The sequence below is a fragment of the Aptenodytes patagonicus genome, chromosome 4 (genome assembly GCF_965638725.1).
Source record: "Aptenodytes patagonicus chromosome 4, bAptPat1.pri.cur, whole genome shotgun sequence".
Taxonomy (NCBI): domain Eukaryota; kingdom Metazoa; phylum Chordata; class Aves; order Sphenisciformes; family Spheniscidae; genus Aptenodytes; species Aptenodytes patagonicus.
In genome coordinates this window covers 79,151,610-79,166,709 of record NC_134952.1, presented here as the reverse complement: position 1 = coordinate 79,166,709, position 15,100 = coordinate 79,151,610, and the positions used below count along the sequence as shown (strand labels likewise).

The 15,100-nt window shown below is 37.1% G+C and overlaps 1 protein-coding gene across 10 annotated transcripts in view; it reads left to right on the top strand.

Moving 5' to 3' along the window:
• The window catches only part of BLTP1 (bridge-like lipid transfer protein family member 1), a 129,459-nt gene that overhangs the window by 50,320 nt on the left and 64,039 nt on the right, over window positions 1-15,100 (top strand). For all 10 annotated transcript variants that reach the window (XM_076337269.1, XM_076337275.1, XM_076337270.1 and 7 more), the window contains exons 24-38: window positions 407-526; window positions 2,238-2,515; window positions 3,279-3,529; window positions 4,004-4,262; window positions 4,681-5,524; window positions 6,396-6,466; window positions 6,938-7,111; window positions 7,434-7,554; window positions 8,436-8,582; window positions 8,965-9,092; window positions 9,533-9,735; window positions 11,700-11,897; window positions 12,586-12,797; window positions 13,128-13,279; window positions 14,202-14,352. In XM_076337269.1, coding sequence (XP_076193384.1) covers window positions 407-526; window positions 2,238-2,515; window positions 3,279-3,529; window positions 4,004-4,262; window positions 4,681-5,524; window positions 6,396-6,466; window positions 6,938-7,111; window positions 7,434-7,554; window positions 8,436-8,582; window positions 8,965-9,092; window positions 9,533-9,735; window positions 11,700-11,897; window positions 12,586-12,797; window positions 13,128-13,279; window positions 14,202-14,352 — 3,309 coding nt within the window. The remainder of the gene's footprint in view (window positions 1-406; window positions 527-2,237; window positions 2,516-3,278; window positions 3,530-4,003; window positions 4,263-4,680; window positions 5,525-6,395; window positions 6,467-6,937; window positions 7,112-7,433; window positions 7,555-8,435; window positions 8,583-8,964; window positions 9,093-9,532; window positions 9,736-11,699; window positions 11,898-12,585; window positions 12,798-13,127; window positions 13,280-14,201; window positions 14,353-15,100) is intronic.

Genomic DNA, 15,100 nt, shown 5'->3' with positions numbered 1-15,100 from the left:
TCCATGTGTACGGTCACTCGAAGACTGAAGGAGGCTTGCCATATATTAAGTATGAATCCTGGATTTCATCTCTCGACATCCTCCTTGTTTTGTTCCAGTTTTTGTGATGTTCATTATTAGGAGACTTGATTTGCCTTTTGCTGGTGGAAGCCAGGAGAGCCAGCTGGGTCCCCTGATGTAGCTGGACAGAAGAATTAAACATGCACTAGTGAAAATGAACCTCAGCACAGAAACACCCCATCTCATACTCATGTTGATAGCGTAGAATAAGTAATTTTTCATTGCCCTAGTTTTAGGCCTCTGTTAAACAGAACATAAATAAAAGGATAAGCACACATTAAACTAAAATTCCTAATGTACATTTAAATCTCTTTTTTTTTTTTTTTTTTTTTCCCTTTTTCTTCAGCTGAACTGTGTCCCTGGGCCATGCCCAACATCTGATGATTTAAAGTACACTATGACACGCTTAGCCATGGATGGAGCAGATCTGTATGTGGTAGAGCATGGCTGTGCCACTAATATAAAGGTAAAAATATTTCTCTTAACAGCAATTAAAATAATTGTCAATAGAGTTCTTTGTATTTTTTGATAGAATAGCTACCTGAATTTGGTGCTTGCTTACATGCAATGGACAAAGCAGAATTTCTGAAACTTTAAGTGATAAAAGGTTGGCTTGGACTGGGCCAGGAGTGGGTCGATTTGGCTTCTGCTTAGTAGTTCCATTAATGATCTTGGAAAATGATAAGGAGGAGCGGATGTCTGCCGAAATAAGAGTGGAAGTTGCAGGATTGGTGTAAAAAATTTAAGAAAACACTGGGTAATAAAAATCTCAGTGTCTGTAAGTTAGTCACTCAGCAACTGGAAATGATTGATATGGATTGCGTACAAGTCAATGCTTGATAACTCATGATCGTCTTATGTGATACAGCTGTTTGAATTAAGATACATCTTTGGTAGAGATGGGAGAAGTGTTAGTGCCACTGCCTGACTGAATCTAGAATACTGCATGGTGTATCCTCTGTTCAAAAAAGGATGTGCAGAGAAAAGCTGATATTCTCTCCATTATCCTATCATAGAAGAGAAAACTGGAATAATTTACTCAATGTAGCAAAATATAAACTAAGGGACAACTGAGTTATGGTAACAACAGAAAAGGAGAAAAGTGCTGTGCTGGTATAAGTGACTAGTAGTTGTGCTGTCCATTAATAAATTTGGTTTTAAAAGGTAGACTTAACATGTAAGGTTCTGGGGACAGCTTCACATGATGAGCAAGAATCTAACTGAAGGGAAGTGGTAATTATTTTAGACATTTTTTAATGACATGGTATTTGTCATTTGAATGGCTTGCTACCTTGTGGCAGTAAAAAAATGCATTTGAGTCTCCAGTTTCTTTTGAGTCCACTATTAAAAAGCATCATCATGTCATCTTTTATTAGTGTACACCAGTGTCGGGGAGGATGGATGCTGTATGGGCAGGTGGGTTAGTTGTACAGTGACCAGTTTCCACAGCTAAGTGCAGGGGTAAAGCAAGAACTTCTGGTTCCTCTTTGGAGAGGGTTGGCTCCTGCCGGTACCGTGCTTTTCACAGGAGAGGGGCAGCCTCCTGTTCGGTTCAACAAAACTACTGGAGTTATGCCAAGACAAGAAATAGAGTGTGATCATATAAGGGCTACTATAACACAATTCATATGGATCTCACTTAAGGTTTAGGATCTGGAATTTCTTGAGTTTTGCAGTGTTTAACATGGTTAACATGGTATTTATTAACTGTAGAATTAATACAGCTTTGTGATCAAAGTGTATAATCGATGTTTTAGTCTAAGGACAAGGAATGATATATATCATGTAAAGTCATGTATCAGATTTTGAAAGTTTCAGATTTCTTGGGTTTTAGATGATAGTGAAGAATTTAATAATGATTTAAATTTTTTAAAGGTTCATTACAACATCTGTCTAAAGTTGAGCTTTCTTTTTTGATCCCTTTACAAACGGAGACTCCTAAGTAGAAATTTTGGTTTTGTTATTTAAAAACTGGCTGAAACTAATTTCTAAGCTTCCCTTCTTTTGTGTGTGTGCGCATGCTTGCATATAAAACTGGTTCTCTGTCTTTTTTGGAAAGAATAGTTTACTGAGATCCTTCTGGAATGTAGTAGGTGGTGTGTTAACTGGTTTAAGGCTACCCTTTCTTTGTTTCACTCATGACTAATCAGAGTTCATGTTTTAAATCATGTTTTCAGATGGGTGCTATACGTATTGCAAACTGCAACCTCCACAACCAGTCTGTTGGAGAAGGTATAAGTGCCGCTATTCAAGACTTTCAACTGAGACAATATGTTGAGCAGGTGAACAACTGCAGAACTGGTCTTCAGCCAATATTAAGGAGGGCATATTGGCTGGAAGCTGGCTCTGTCAACTTGGGGCTCATCACTGCTGACATCGCTTTAGCTGCAGATCATCCTTCTAAACATGAAGTGCAGAGACATTTCTTAGAAACGCACGATAACCGAACTAAGAGGTAAGAGATACGATCGAGGGAGATGCATTTAAATTTTTTGGGGGGCATAAGTTAATACGTTTATCTAAAGATGGAACTTTGTTTTTTGCTTTTGGGTTTTTTTTTTTGCTTACAAAGATTACAGTTGCTTGTAGTTTTTTTTTTAAAGTATGCTGAATGCTTAGCTATGGGGTTGGTGGTTTGAATGTGCTTGGACTATACAAAATCGCATGATTTTTGGCAAAACTTACTTTTCCCTCTGCTTTCCCTTATCCCCCAAAATGAAGATCAGGGAAAGGAGGGAATCGAATTTGTTCTTTGTTCTCAGGCTGGACTGAAAACGGGCCTTAAAGAGTCATGAGCAAGCTGATGAGCAGCTGTGAATAAGATGCCTGGTGTAACTGTGATTTGTGTGTCTCCCCAAAGAGCAATTGCCTCTGACATAAGCAACATACACCAGTGTGGAGTGTGTTTGCGGTGCTTGCCTCTGTGCTGAGAGAAAGGGTTGCTACTATTAGCATGTATTGTGAGAGGTGGACATAATCTGTGCCTGAGCACTGCATATACATTTGTGATTTGCTCCTTTCTGGAGCTAATCTTTCATTTCATGTCTGACATCTGAGTTTCAGATACAAATCTTACTTACTCATTTCATGCCAGGTGAAATAGGAGCTCGCATATAAGAGAGGGATATCTTTTAATCTTGTTTTCATTGAATTTAAATGTACTAAGGCTGATGTGGTCATGTTTTTGTTTTGTTTTCTGTTTTTCTGCCTTTGTATAGATTGTGGTTTTTGTGGCCTGATGATAATTTGAGGAATAAGAGAAGCAAGAACAAGTGTGGCTGTCTTGGTGGTTGTCGATTTTTTGGTGGCACGTTAACAGGATTAGATTTTTTCAAACTTGAGGAACTGACACCTTCAAGCAGCTCTGCTTTCTCAAGTACAAGTGCAGAATCTGATATGTTTTATGGGCAGTCTTTACTGCAGCCAGGAGAATGGATAATTACGAAGGAGATTCCTAAAATTTTAGATGGTGAGAATGCATTGTACTGTAATTTTACTCTATTTTGCCCGAAAGTATAGTTTCTTAACTGCACATTAGTATTTATAGTCTTTCCGATTCTGGTTAATGAGTAGTACTTGTTGTGCTCTTGTGCAAGGGGTCTTGTAGTGGCATGGGCCCTTCTGAGAGCAGACAGTAGCTTGATAGTAGTGAGCAAGCTTTCATATGCTGAATTCTTACGTTAACATGCAACTCCTTTCTGAGTAAAAAGAAGTTTTTTGATTTGCATCCGTTCTACTTATATACAAAGCAGTCTACCAAGACAATTTGATGTTTTGCTGCTATGACTTCATTCATTTTTGTTAGTGCAACATGCTAGTGTGTGTATGCATTTCAAAACTAGGGCTTTTATTTGATAATGATTTTTATTTCAGTGGGCAGGGAAGAGACCATTGCAGTTGTGTTATCAGATGTTCAATTTTTCTTTTGTGTTGCTGATCCTAGGTAAAGCAAATGGTGTAAAACGGAAAGATTGGGATTGCAGATCTATGGGTATAGAAATAGAAAGAAAAGCACAACATCTAAGCCTCCAAGTGCCATTGCGCTCCCATAGCTCCTCATCGTCTTCGGAGGAAACAAGCAGTTCTAGTGCTGCACTCCCCTTGCTTGCAGGTGAGAAGGACAGCCCATCGTCAACTACTGAGGATCACCTGGGACAGAAGGAGTTCTTGTCTGGTGCAAAAAGGGATGATGGTCATGGAAGGTTAGTACTCTCTGTCCAGGTAGAAGTACAATTCGACTCTTGAACACGTTATGACAGAAAAAACCCTTACATTTAGCAATTTATAAAGTGTTGGTTATTTTCTAATGGTACTGCTGAAATGCATTTCTTAGTTTGAATGCAAATTTGGATCCCTAATAGGGGATGATTAGCTGATCTGGGTAGAAAATCCAGCATGTAAGACAATAGCGCTTGCTGTTAATGTTCGTTTTTACATCCTCTATATGTAGACAAGTGGACTAACAAGTGGCAGAATTTAATATGTAATCAGCATTATGAAAATAATTGCTACGCTAATAGAAAGTCACGGAATCACTGAAGCATTTGACAGCTCCTATAATGTAAAAAGAGAAGCATTAATAATAAAATAAGGAAATGAACCTTTAATTTTTATTTCCAGCGTTGCAGTTGAGGGTGCAGAGGGCAGCCCTGCATCCCCTGGCAACCAGGAAAGGCCTGTTGGTCAGTCTCCCCTGAGGTCTCCGCTGAAAAGGCAGGCGTCTGTGTGCTCCACCCGGCTCGGGAGCACCAAGAGCCTCACGGCAGCCTTCTACGGAGACAAGCAGCCTGTTCCAGTTGGCGTGCAGTTCAGCAGCGATGTGTCTCGCAGTGATGAGAATGTCTTGGACTCCCCGAAGCAGAGGAGGAGCTTTGGTTCTTTTCCGTATACTCCATCTGCAGATTCAAACTCATTTCACCAGTATCGCTCAATGGATTCCAGTATGTCAATGGCTGATAGCGAAGCTTATTTTTCTGCAGCAGAAGAGTTTGAGCCAATAAGTAGTGATGAAGGTCCAGGAACCTATCCAGGGAGGAAAAAGAGAAAAAAGCAAGCTCAGAAAATTGAATATAGTAGAGGGTCTATTTATCACAGTGTGGAAGGGCCCTTAACAAGCTCAATCCATGGAGAAATTAGTCAAGATGTTAAAACGCTGCCAATTAAGACTCATCCTTCACAGGCTTCATTTGTTTCAGCTCTGGGAGGAGAAGACGAGCATGTTGAGAACATATATGTCATGGAATCTGAGAAGACTGTGGAAAGTGAGCAAATAACTTCCCAGCAGCCTGTAATGGCATGTTACCAAAATTATCTTACACAGTTCCAGGTGATCAACTGGTCAGTAAAGCATCCAACTAACAAAAGAACTTCAAAATCCTCATTACATCGCCCTTTAGACCTTGATACACCAACGAGTGAAGAAAGTTCGTCATCTTTTGAGCAACTTTCTGTCCCAACTTTTAAGGTATGGAAGATGGAGGAAGAAGGAGTAGAGAAACGAGTAAGAATTCAAAACAAGTGAAAAATGCTTAGTACAGCTGTTGTGTAAATAAAGCTATGAGAAACTTGAAAAGTCTTTGCTTTTAGTTAAGGAATACCTTGGATTTCTGACTTCAGATCATGGGCTGCGTGGCTGGGAGGTTGTGGAAAAGAAAGGATGGAGTTAGAATTCTGTGGATAAGATGTGTGTTCTAAATTGTCATTATTGCACTTAAAAATGCTGCCGCTTGAATGATATGCAGCTGAAAGATATTTATGTGAGTTTTGTTTAAAATATATGTTTCACAGAACTTCAGAAGCAGCGCATTTAATACTGATAAAGTATAATCTAGGCTGTAAATGCTTTACTTCAAAGTAAAGTTGAAACTCAGATTTAGCAAATGATTTTTGTAAATGTTTGGGCTTTTTTTTTTCCTTGTGATGTATGTGATGTGAGCATACATCCTTAAGGAAGGAGCTGAAATGAAATACATGAAAAATAATGGAAATAACTTGATAGAAAATAGGTGTCTAAGCTCTGGGATTTAATTTGTTATCACTTCGCAGCAAAAGCTTTGTGTTCCTGTAAGCCTTTTGTAGATTAGTATTTGGAGCCTTTTTTTTTTTTTTTTTTAAAAGCAATTAGTCTCTGTTTATCCATGTAAAAACTTCGTAATCTAACCTCTCGAGTCATTTAAAAAAAATAAACCTAGGAGTTTCTGTATACTATATTTGAGAATCTGCATATGAGGGATTCTTTTAAGAAAAAAACTGTGAGGAGAATCTTTACTTGAAGATTCCTTTTGGTATTTTTTTCATATATAGAAGGAATGTAATAAATTTCTTTGCACTTTTAGATTGTTAAACAGGGTCTCACAGCTAATTCGTTACTGGACAGAGGCATGCAGCTCACAGGATCAACATCTAAGTAAGTTGAATACTGCGTAACATTATTAGCATGTTTTTTAAGAGTAGGATTTTCCTGATACTCTTGTTAAATATTTGGCTCTTGCTAGCCCTTCCACAATTTGATTCGTAGCGGTAGTTTTCAGTACAGATTTATTTTAGAACAGAGTGTTATAAAAATGTTTGGTTTTGGTCAAAAAGAAAGTACACCATGAAAACATTAAATGCTTTCACTCATACGTTTTCAAGATTATGAATTGCAACTTAATTTAAATTAATTTGGGAGGTGCTTATGGCAAGTGTCCATTGCATTGCCAAAAGCTGAACTTGAGTCTAGGGAAGGGCTTTGCCCTGGGATTACATTTGTGTGCTAAGCTATGCGGTAGAAGAAACCTGCCATTATATGCATTTTATGAAGAATTAAAATGATATCAGGACACTTCTGTATTTCTTTTACAAACCTGGGTTATTAATATGTGTTTGACTTGTTTAGTACACCTTACACTCCTTTGGAAAAGAAGTCTGCAGAAAATACAGATGATGAAACAATAACAGAAGAATGGACGTTGGATCACCCTGTCTTCCAGACACGGACAACGGCAATAGTAGAAGTAAAAGGAACTGTAGATGTAGTTCTGACTCCTCTTGTAGCAGAGGCACTGGATAGGTAATTAATTTTACTTTTATTACTGCAATGTTAATTGATTATGCTAAAAATTGTCTAAAATTAAAGCTGTTTTGTTCAGCAAAGGTTTAGGTAAAAGGATTGAATAATGTGACTGATGGAACAGTAGGGCCTTGTACCCAGTGAATGTAATTCTGCATTTCCCGTGAAGAAGGTAGAAGAATGTTATGCTGACCTGGGCAGTGCCCTTTATGTCTGTCAGTGCTTAATTTTTCTCTCTTAGTGTTAATTAAACATTACTGATGGTGTGTCATATGAAGCTGGAAGTTTACACGGTCTGTCGTGGGCTTGTTTCCTCTCACAGGTATATAGAAGCAATGGTGCATTGTGCTAGCTCTCGACACCCAGCAGCAATCGTTGATGATCTGCACTGCAAAGTTCTTCGAGATGCTGTCCAGAACAGCAAAACAAGCTTCTCAGAAAATGTAAGAGAGGGAACAAGAAAAATGCACAAAGATTTGGAAGAATATTGTTTTCTATATTTTGTATAGAAAAAGTTTTAATTGAATTCAGCGTTTTGAGATATAGTAGCTAAATGCTATATTAATTTGGAATACGTATTTATTTTTATCTTGTGCTTAACATACGTGCAATTTTATAATCAACTGCTATATACTGTCTTTCAGTGACCAGAAATCTCTCTTACAGGATTGAAGTGAATTTTTTCTGTTTTGGACGGGTCTAGTCAGTAGCTACAGTAATTTGCATGGGATCATACATTCTGTTCTTAGAAATTACTGTAATTGATATTCTTATGTATTATATTCATATCAGCAATATATCATTTATTATTTTATGGTAGTTAGGGAGATAGGCTCTGTGAGGTAGAGGAAAGTTCAAACTAAGCTGTGAAAGCGCATGTGTTTTCTTTGCAGTTCATCTGATTCCTTAAAAAATTAATTTAGCTTGAAAAGAATTGTATGGTAGTTCTAGAGAATTAAGAGTTTTTTCTGTCCAAGTTAATGACCACATCTATATTTTATAATTTCTTAGACTTCACAGTGTAATGGATACTAATTATTTACTTCATAATAAGTTGTTCTATATAACTTATGTATATGTAGAACTCAAACTTTCAGCTGAAATCTGGTCATTAGAAAGTTTATCGCAGAATGGCATTGCTACCGTTGGATCGAAACCTACTGTATCTGGAAGTGCTACAGTCCTTGTTCTAGAAATCACGGTATTGTGCTTTAAATGAAGTCAAAATCTCTTGCTGTTTCAGTGCTAATAAACTATCCTGTTATGCTTTAGCTTAGCAGCTCTGAGTTTCAGTAAGAATAAATTACTTTTTCCCCCCTCCAAGTTATCTTCGAAGCAGGATATTAGAGGAACAAAAATAGACACTACCACTACAGGAACAACAAACCAGGGACCAGCACAGACCAATCTTTCACTTAAGCAAGATAATGTGACAATTAAAGGTCTTCAGGCCAACGTTACTGTACCAAAGGTAACAACTTTTTGTTTAGCTTATTAGTAGACATGTGCCCCACAGATTACCTTTATTCTGCATCCCTAGTAGTTCCCCAAAAGCTTAAGTGAAGCTTTGTATTTGTGCTAGATAATTAATGTTTTGAACAGGATAGACTGTTTTGGAGCTGCTCAATTTTATTATGGTATGTGTGCAAGTTAAATAACAACCACTGTAGAGATAACTGACTGCCATGTCTTTAAAGTATGTTTTTACATCTTCTAGGTGTGATGGGTTTATCTTTTATTTTTTCATTTTACTGACAAGTATAAGACAAGATTGTATGAGAAATCAATGATGTATACTTAGTGTAACATGTTTTTCTAAATTTCTTTACTTTTTGGGGGAATTTTGCATATAGGTCAACCTGTGTTTACTACAAGCATCTGTTGATGAATCCCCAGGGGTTTCTTCTGGCAAAACCGTGACTCATGTTTCATTAGTAGCTTTGTGTTTTGATAGAATTGCCACGCAAGTTCGTATGAATAGGTAAGAATAATACATATCACTATTTCTGGCTCTTTCTTGTTAAGTTAGTCAAAAGACTTACAGTGATGCCATTTTTTTGCAGTTCTGAAGAGTACTTGGAAAAAATTGTCATAACTGAGTTAAGCAATAAAACGTGTCTTCTGTGTTTTATAAATTAACATCTAATACCTAATTAGAATTGCGGTTTCTTTAAGAAGTAGAGGAACCCTTCCGGAATAATTTTGGAACTTCAGTTTTAACTCTTTCTTGCTTATGTGTCATGCAGGATAAAACTAAATTTTTCAGTATTTTTCTACCAGAGCGTATGTGTCTTTTATCTTACAAAGAATTCTTTTCAACACTGCTATGCCAATGTCACTTAAAATTTTAAACAAAAATAATCAGATGAAATATGTCTATCTGAGATTTGATTAATTGTTTTTTCTTCCTTGTATTCAAAGGGGAATAGTTGAGGAGACTTCAAACAATGCAGAAACTGGGAGGAATTCTGTCACATTTGAGCGTTACATCCAAACAAGTAAAATGCAGCCCCAGTCTTCTGGCTCACTGAGATCCAATGCTGGAGCAGAAAAAGGAAAAGAAATTGCTGCTAAATTGAACATCCATCGTGTTCATGGACAACTTAGAGGCCTGGATACAACAGGTAAGCCTTTTTTTAAATTGTGGAAATGACAGTTTTCGTAGAAGCAAGTGGTTATAGCTGGCCTTGATCTTGTAGTTTGGATGTGGTTCTTTTAATCAACACAGGTAAAAAGACACTTGAACCTGGAGATTTTGCAGATACTCTAAAAAGAAGTTTAGGATCGTTACTCTGAATTATTTTCTGTTATTCTACTAAAGTGCTAGATTTAAATGTAGGCAGAGTGAAAACTATCTAGCCGAACTTCTAAGCAGTTTGTGTGGCAGATGGGTTGCATTGTAAATATTGACATGCACTGGTAAAATTTCAGGCCTGGGCTCCCTTCCTTCCAATCGATCTCTTTTCAGCTACCATTTTTTGTCACCTGACGTGGGGAATGAATTATGCTTATTTGCTTTCTTACTACTTTCTAACAATTTCAAGATAGGTATAATGTGCTTGTTGTCCTGGCAATTTCAGCATGACAAGCTGTAGATTTTTAACTATAGCGACTATAAAACTGAAAATGAGATCTACCCAGTTGTCTTCCTTCTTGTTTGTGTTAAGGAAATTCCTTCAAGAGGCTATGAATTAAATTCAGCTGCTATAACTCCTGATCCTGGAAAAGCAAACCTGGAAAAGATGACCAAAAGTAGAGGCAGTTTTTGTTAAAACTGATTCTACTTTGATGGAATCTATACCAGTTAGTGCCGTGTTTTACTCTGTGCCATAAAGAATAGGAATCTTTAGGACATGAGGAAGTGCTCTGTGAAACAAATATGATTAAAAAACACACAATAAACAAAAAAAAACCACTGCTGTGCAAAGATGAGTGAGCAAAGGAATTTGGAGGAAAACAAAAGCAATAAGAGAAAATTAAAATGGCTAACTCCATTTTTACTTAGTTATGGGTAGAATCTCAGCAGTAGTGTCCTGTGTTAGGTATGCTGCAGACATTAAAGAAGGCCAAGTAATTTTTGAATTCTAACCAGGAAAACTCATCATCTTCTATTTAAAAGGTTTCAGAAATGTCTTTCTAGGGATCTTAGCATTTCACGTATACTTCAAAAGTGGTTGCAGTTGTAAGTTGGGGACAGAGAGTGAGGATTGGAAGGGATATAAATTGACTCGGTGTAGTTCTTTTCCCCAGACGTTTGACATTTAGCTCTGTGTGCGAGTTAATAGGCAATAGGTATAAAATTATTTAAAATGTTCCTTCAGAAATGTCACTAGAAGAAAGGATTTATATTTAAGCTACATCCTAACATCAAAGAAATCAAGGTGGCATAGTAGCCTCCTGGATCTTAGACAGCACAGATCATAATGAATTAAAAACTGCTTGAGTCTGTATTTTCTTAGGAATCAGTGAGACTTAGTGCTTTACATCCTCCCAACACAGACATAGACATGCTTCCAACCAAGAAGCAGTCTTTGAATTAAAATTAGAACTTTATTTCTAAATATCCTTCAAGTATGCTATAGTTAATACCAAATGCGTTTCTACTAAAACATGCTATCCAAGAGCACTGTCAGTATCACTGTCATTTGTTGCTATTAAACCGCAGGTATTTATTAGGAATGGTTTTTTTGGTAAAGTAACTTCAGGCCAATTGCCACTTTCAGATAAAAATCTGAAGAGCTTGTTTGTACGTGTCTTTGGAACCATGACTCTACAAAAAGACAAAGGCGGCACGTGTTAGGGTTGGGAATGTCTCAAAGCTTTAATTTTGTGTTGCTCGGTCCATGTTCTTCCGAACTTAAAAATTACCCTGCCTGTATTAACATACCAGGAGGAAGGTTTTTAAACTTTATAAACTATGCTGCTTTTTTTCTTGCTTGTACTTCGATTTTATTCCCCCCCCCCCCCCCCATTTGAGGAATGCTAAAGGGGCAACACTCCCAAAACACTGTAAACTTCAGAGAGCTATTTGAAGATGTAAATTTTTTTTCACTTTGTAACAAAGTGGTAAATATATTTGTTTTCACAGATATTGGAACTTGTGCAATAACAGCTATTCCTTTTGGGAAATCAAAAGTTCTTTTTACTTTGGAAGAGTTGGATGAGTTTGCTTTTGTGGATGAAACAGATCAACAAGCTGTTCCAGATGTAACTCGAATTGGTCCTAGTCAAGAGAAGTGGGGTTGGATAATGTTTGAGTGTGGAATTGAAAATTTAACTATAAAAGGTAAGGCTTATGTAGGCTTTATATTATTTTGCTTTATGAAACTGCTAACAATTCTGTTGTTAGGTCTTCTAGTTTAGCAATTATGTGATTAGAAATTGCTGAATATAGGTGATACTAAATAGTACACGTCTATTGTAAATAAATTATATCACATAGTGGATTCTACAGTAAAGGAACTTTTAGTAATCAATACCACTTATGACAGTATATGAAATAATTCTATATAAACCGGTTTCAGCAGTTTCTGAACTTAGAAATTGGTAGAAATTGATGCTTTCACGGATCACTTAAATGACCTTGCAGTTGTGCCCACAGTAAGTGTCTGCATATAGGGCCAGAGTTTTGCTTTGGGGGGGTGCATGAAGCTAGCTTGAAAAAGAGAAAAACCCCAGTGTATATGTATTTTCTGTCATCCAAGCTATTCTTTTCAGGGAATAGCGTTTAAAAACAGTCTTCATGTGAGTACTCTTCGTCTACTTGGAACAAACTATCAGAAGCTCTACAACTAGCTGTTAAACTGTTGTATTAAAATTGTAGTGATAAATTGTTGTGTAAAATGGTAATGCACTTTGTTTAACCAAAATCGTATGTATTTCTCCTCTTAAGTGCATATCTTTTCAAAGGGACGTAACTTACAGAAGTTTATGCATGGCAAACATTTACAGTCTTGGTGTGTGTGCTTTTATAGGAGGAAGACAATCTGGTGCAGTATTGTATAATACGTTTGGAGTCATGGGTAAATCAAGAGATACAGAGAGAGGTGGATTGCTTGCATCAAACAACTCTTCAGATTCTCCAACTGGTAGTGGTTATAATACTGATGTGTCTGACGATAACCTTCCTTGTGATAGAATAAGTCCCTCTTCAGATATTAATGGAAATTCAGTTTCAGATGAGCAGGTATGTACATACTATGTAGAAACGATAGGTCTTGGGTTGTCTTTTTTGAAAGCGATAAACATTCATAATAAGAAATGGACAATTTAACAGATGTCTTGTTGTGCCAACTGAATTCGTACTGTCTGCATGCACACTAAACTTCCAGCTTTCTGCAAGGTGTCTTGGTATTGTCTTGGGAGAGTTGGTGGACAGCATTAGTTTATTTTTCTTTGCCTAAATGCATATGAAACTATTTCTTACGAACAGTGCACACTATGGTATATTAGTGCCTTTCAGTGTAATCATTTTGGAAAACAATTTCACTTTTGACTTTGTCTTTCCTTTTTTAAGGACGAAGGGGTTGAATCTGATGATCTGAAAAAAGATATACCCTTGATGCCTCCTCCCCCTGACTCTTGCAGCATGAAGCTAACAATCAAAGAAATTTGGTTTAGTTTTGCAGCCCCTACCAATGTGCGCTCTCCAGCCCATATATTTTCAAGGTATAATTTTACCTGATTTAGAAGAAAGAAAACTACAATTCTGCTTTGTTAAATTGCAGTTGTATTCGGTAAATTCTGAAAGTAATTTCAATAATTTTTGAAGCTTCTCTGGAAATGAATATTTTGGATTTTACATATATCACAGTAACTCTTGCTTTGATTCTTTAGTGTCGTCATTTATATGGAAGTGTTGCTAGAAAATTTTTAGTTAGCTATGATTAAAAGAAGAAAAGAAAGATTAAAAAAAAAAACAAAACAAAAACAACAACCAACAAAAAACTTCCAGTGAGACTGAAATGTATGAAGGAGAAAGGCAGGGTAGGGTATTTGTTTTGAGTAGGAGAGATGCTAGAGAAGAGAACCACTCGGTGCTTTCGGTATTCAGCCTGATGCTTAACTCATGATCTTACTGCCATTGCACTATAAAGTTCAAGATAAATCTTTCTAAGATATTTTTTCATACTGTGTTTGTAGAACAAGCCAAATATTCTTATCTGTCAGTAGTTTAAGCTCAGTATATAGCTATAATTTAGAAAATACTCATTGTGGTTTTCATAATGTTCTTGCCTCAGCCCTTCAGCAAAAGCCCTTCATGATGTGTTGTGTAACAGTTAATGTGGGATTCAGTCAGTGATGAAATTTCAAACTGTATGATTTCAGTAGGGAATACGAATGGGAAAAGGAGGGAATAGCGGTAGCAGGAGTGGATGGAATCATGAGTGTGTGTGCGTGGAAAACAAAACCTGCCTTAGGTACTTCTTGCCAATTTTCGTTTTCTGGGCAGTAAGTCTGTGATTGTTACTTTGTAACACTGTTCTGTCATATTCCACCTGTTTGAATGTCATTCGTAATAGCATTAGAAAATCTTGCTAATTGCTTCTGCGGAACGTGAATACCTAATTCTTTTTATTTTTCTCAATAGGCAGCTGAACCTCCTGAGTACTGCAACACCTGCAGTCGGTGCTTGGCTTGTTCCCATTGATCAAGTGAAATCGTCATTAAATAAACTAGAAACTGAAGGAACCCTGCGAATCTGTGCTGTTATGGGTTGCATTATGACAGAAGCTTTAGAGGTAAATGACCTTTATAAAATCAATAGGCATATCGGAACAGAGCAGTGTAATATGTAATATATATTTGTTTGGGATTCTGGATTCACTGACAAACTCATAGCATCTCTTACAAGCCTTTACTTCCAGTATTGGTCACAAGAACTCACTACCTGTGCTTTTTGTGCAAAATCTAAATTTCAGTGGAAAAAAAATAGTGAGGAAGTCTTGCGCTTCTTACAGGAGTGCATCTTCAGGTAAAATAACTGCAGATTCTGCCTTTTGAAAGGGAAGAGTAAGAAATATGGCTGTAGCATCTGGTATGTTTTATGAAATATGAAAGTGTGTTGAATTATGAAATATTCAGGGTATCTTGCGGGAGAAAATGTGAATTTCTGTGCTGCAGCGTATTGAATCATTGTGTTTATTGGACCCGCTTGTTAGAGGAAGGGAGAGCAAGCATAGTGAGGGTGAAACGTTCTAGCAAGAAACGCAAAATAGACAAGTTTTTTGTTGAAACCGAGGATTGGTAGGGCTTTTACGACGAACTGGGTGTTAACTGTGGTTTGCTAAGGAGCTTTCTTGTGTGTACGCACTTTTCTGCTGTTCGTTTACTTAGCACCATCTAGTGGGAAGATTTTGAGGTGGTACCTGTTGTTGAGATCCTGCCTTGCATTGTAAGATTGACGAGCTTAGTGTCAGGCTAGTTTTCTGCTGTACTCAAAAATCAACCTTTGCAGCAGTCTCTTATTGCCGCCTCCTTTCCTGTTTC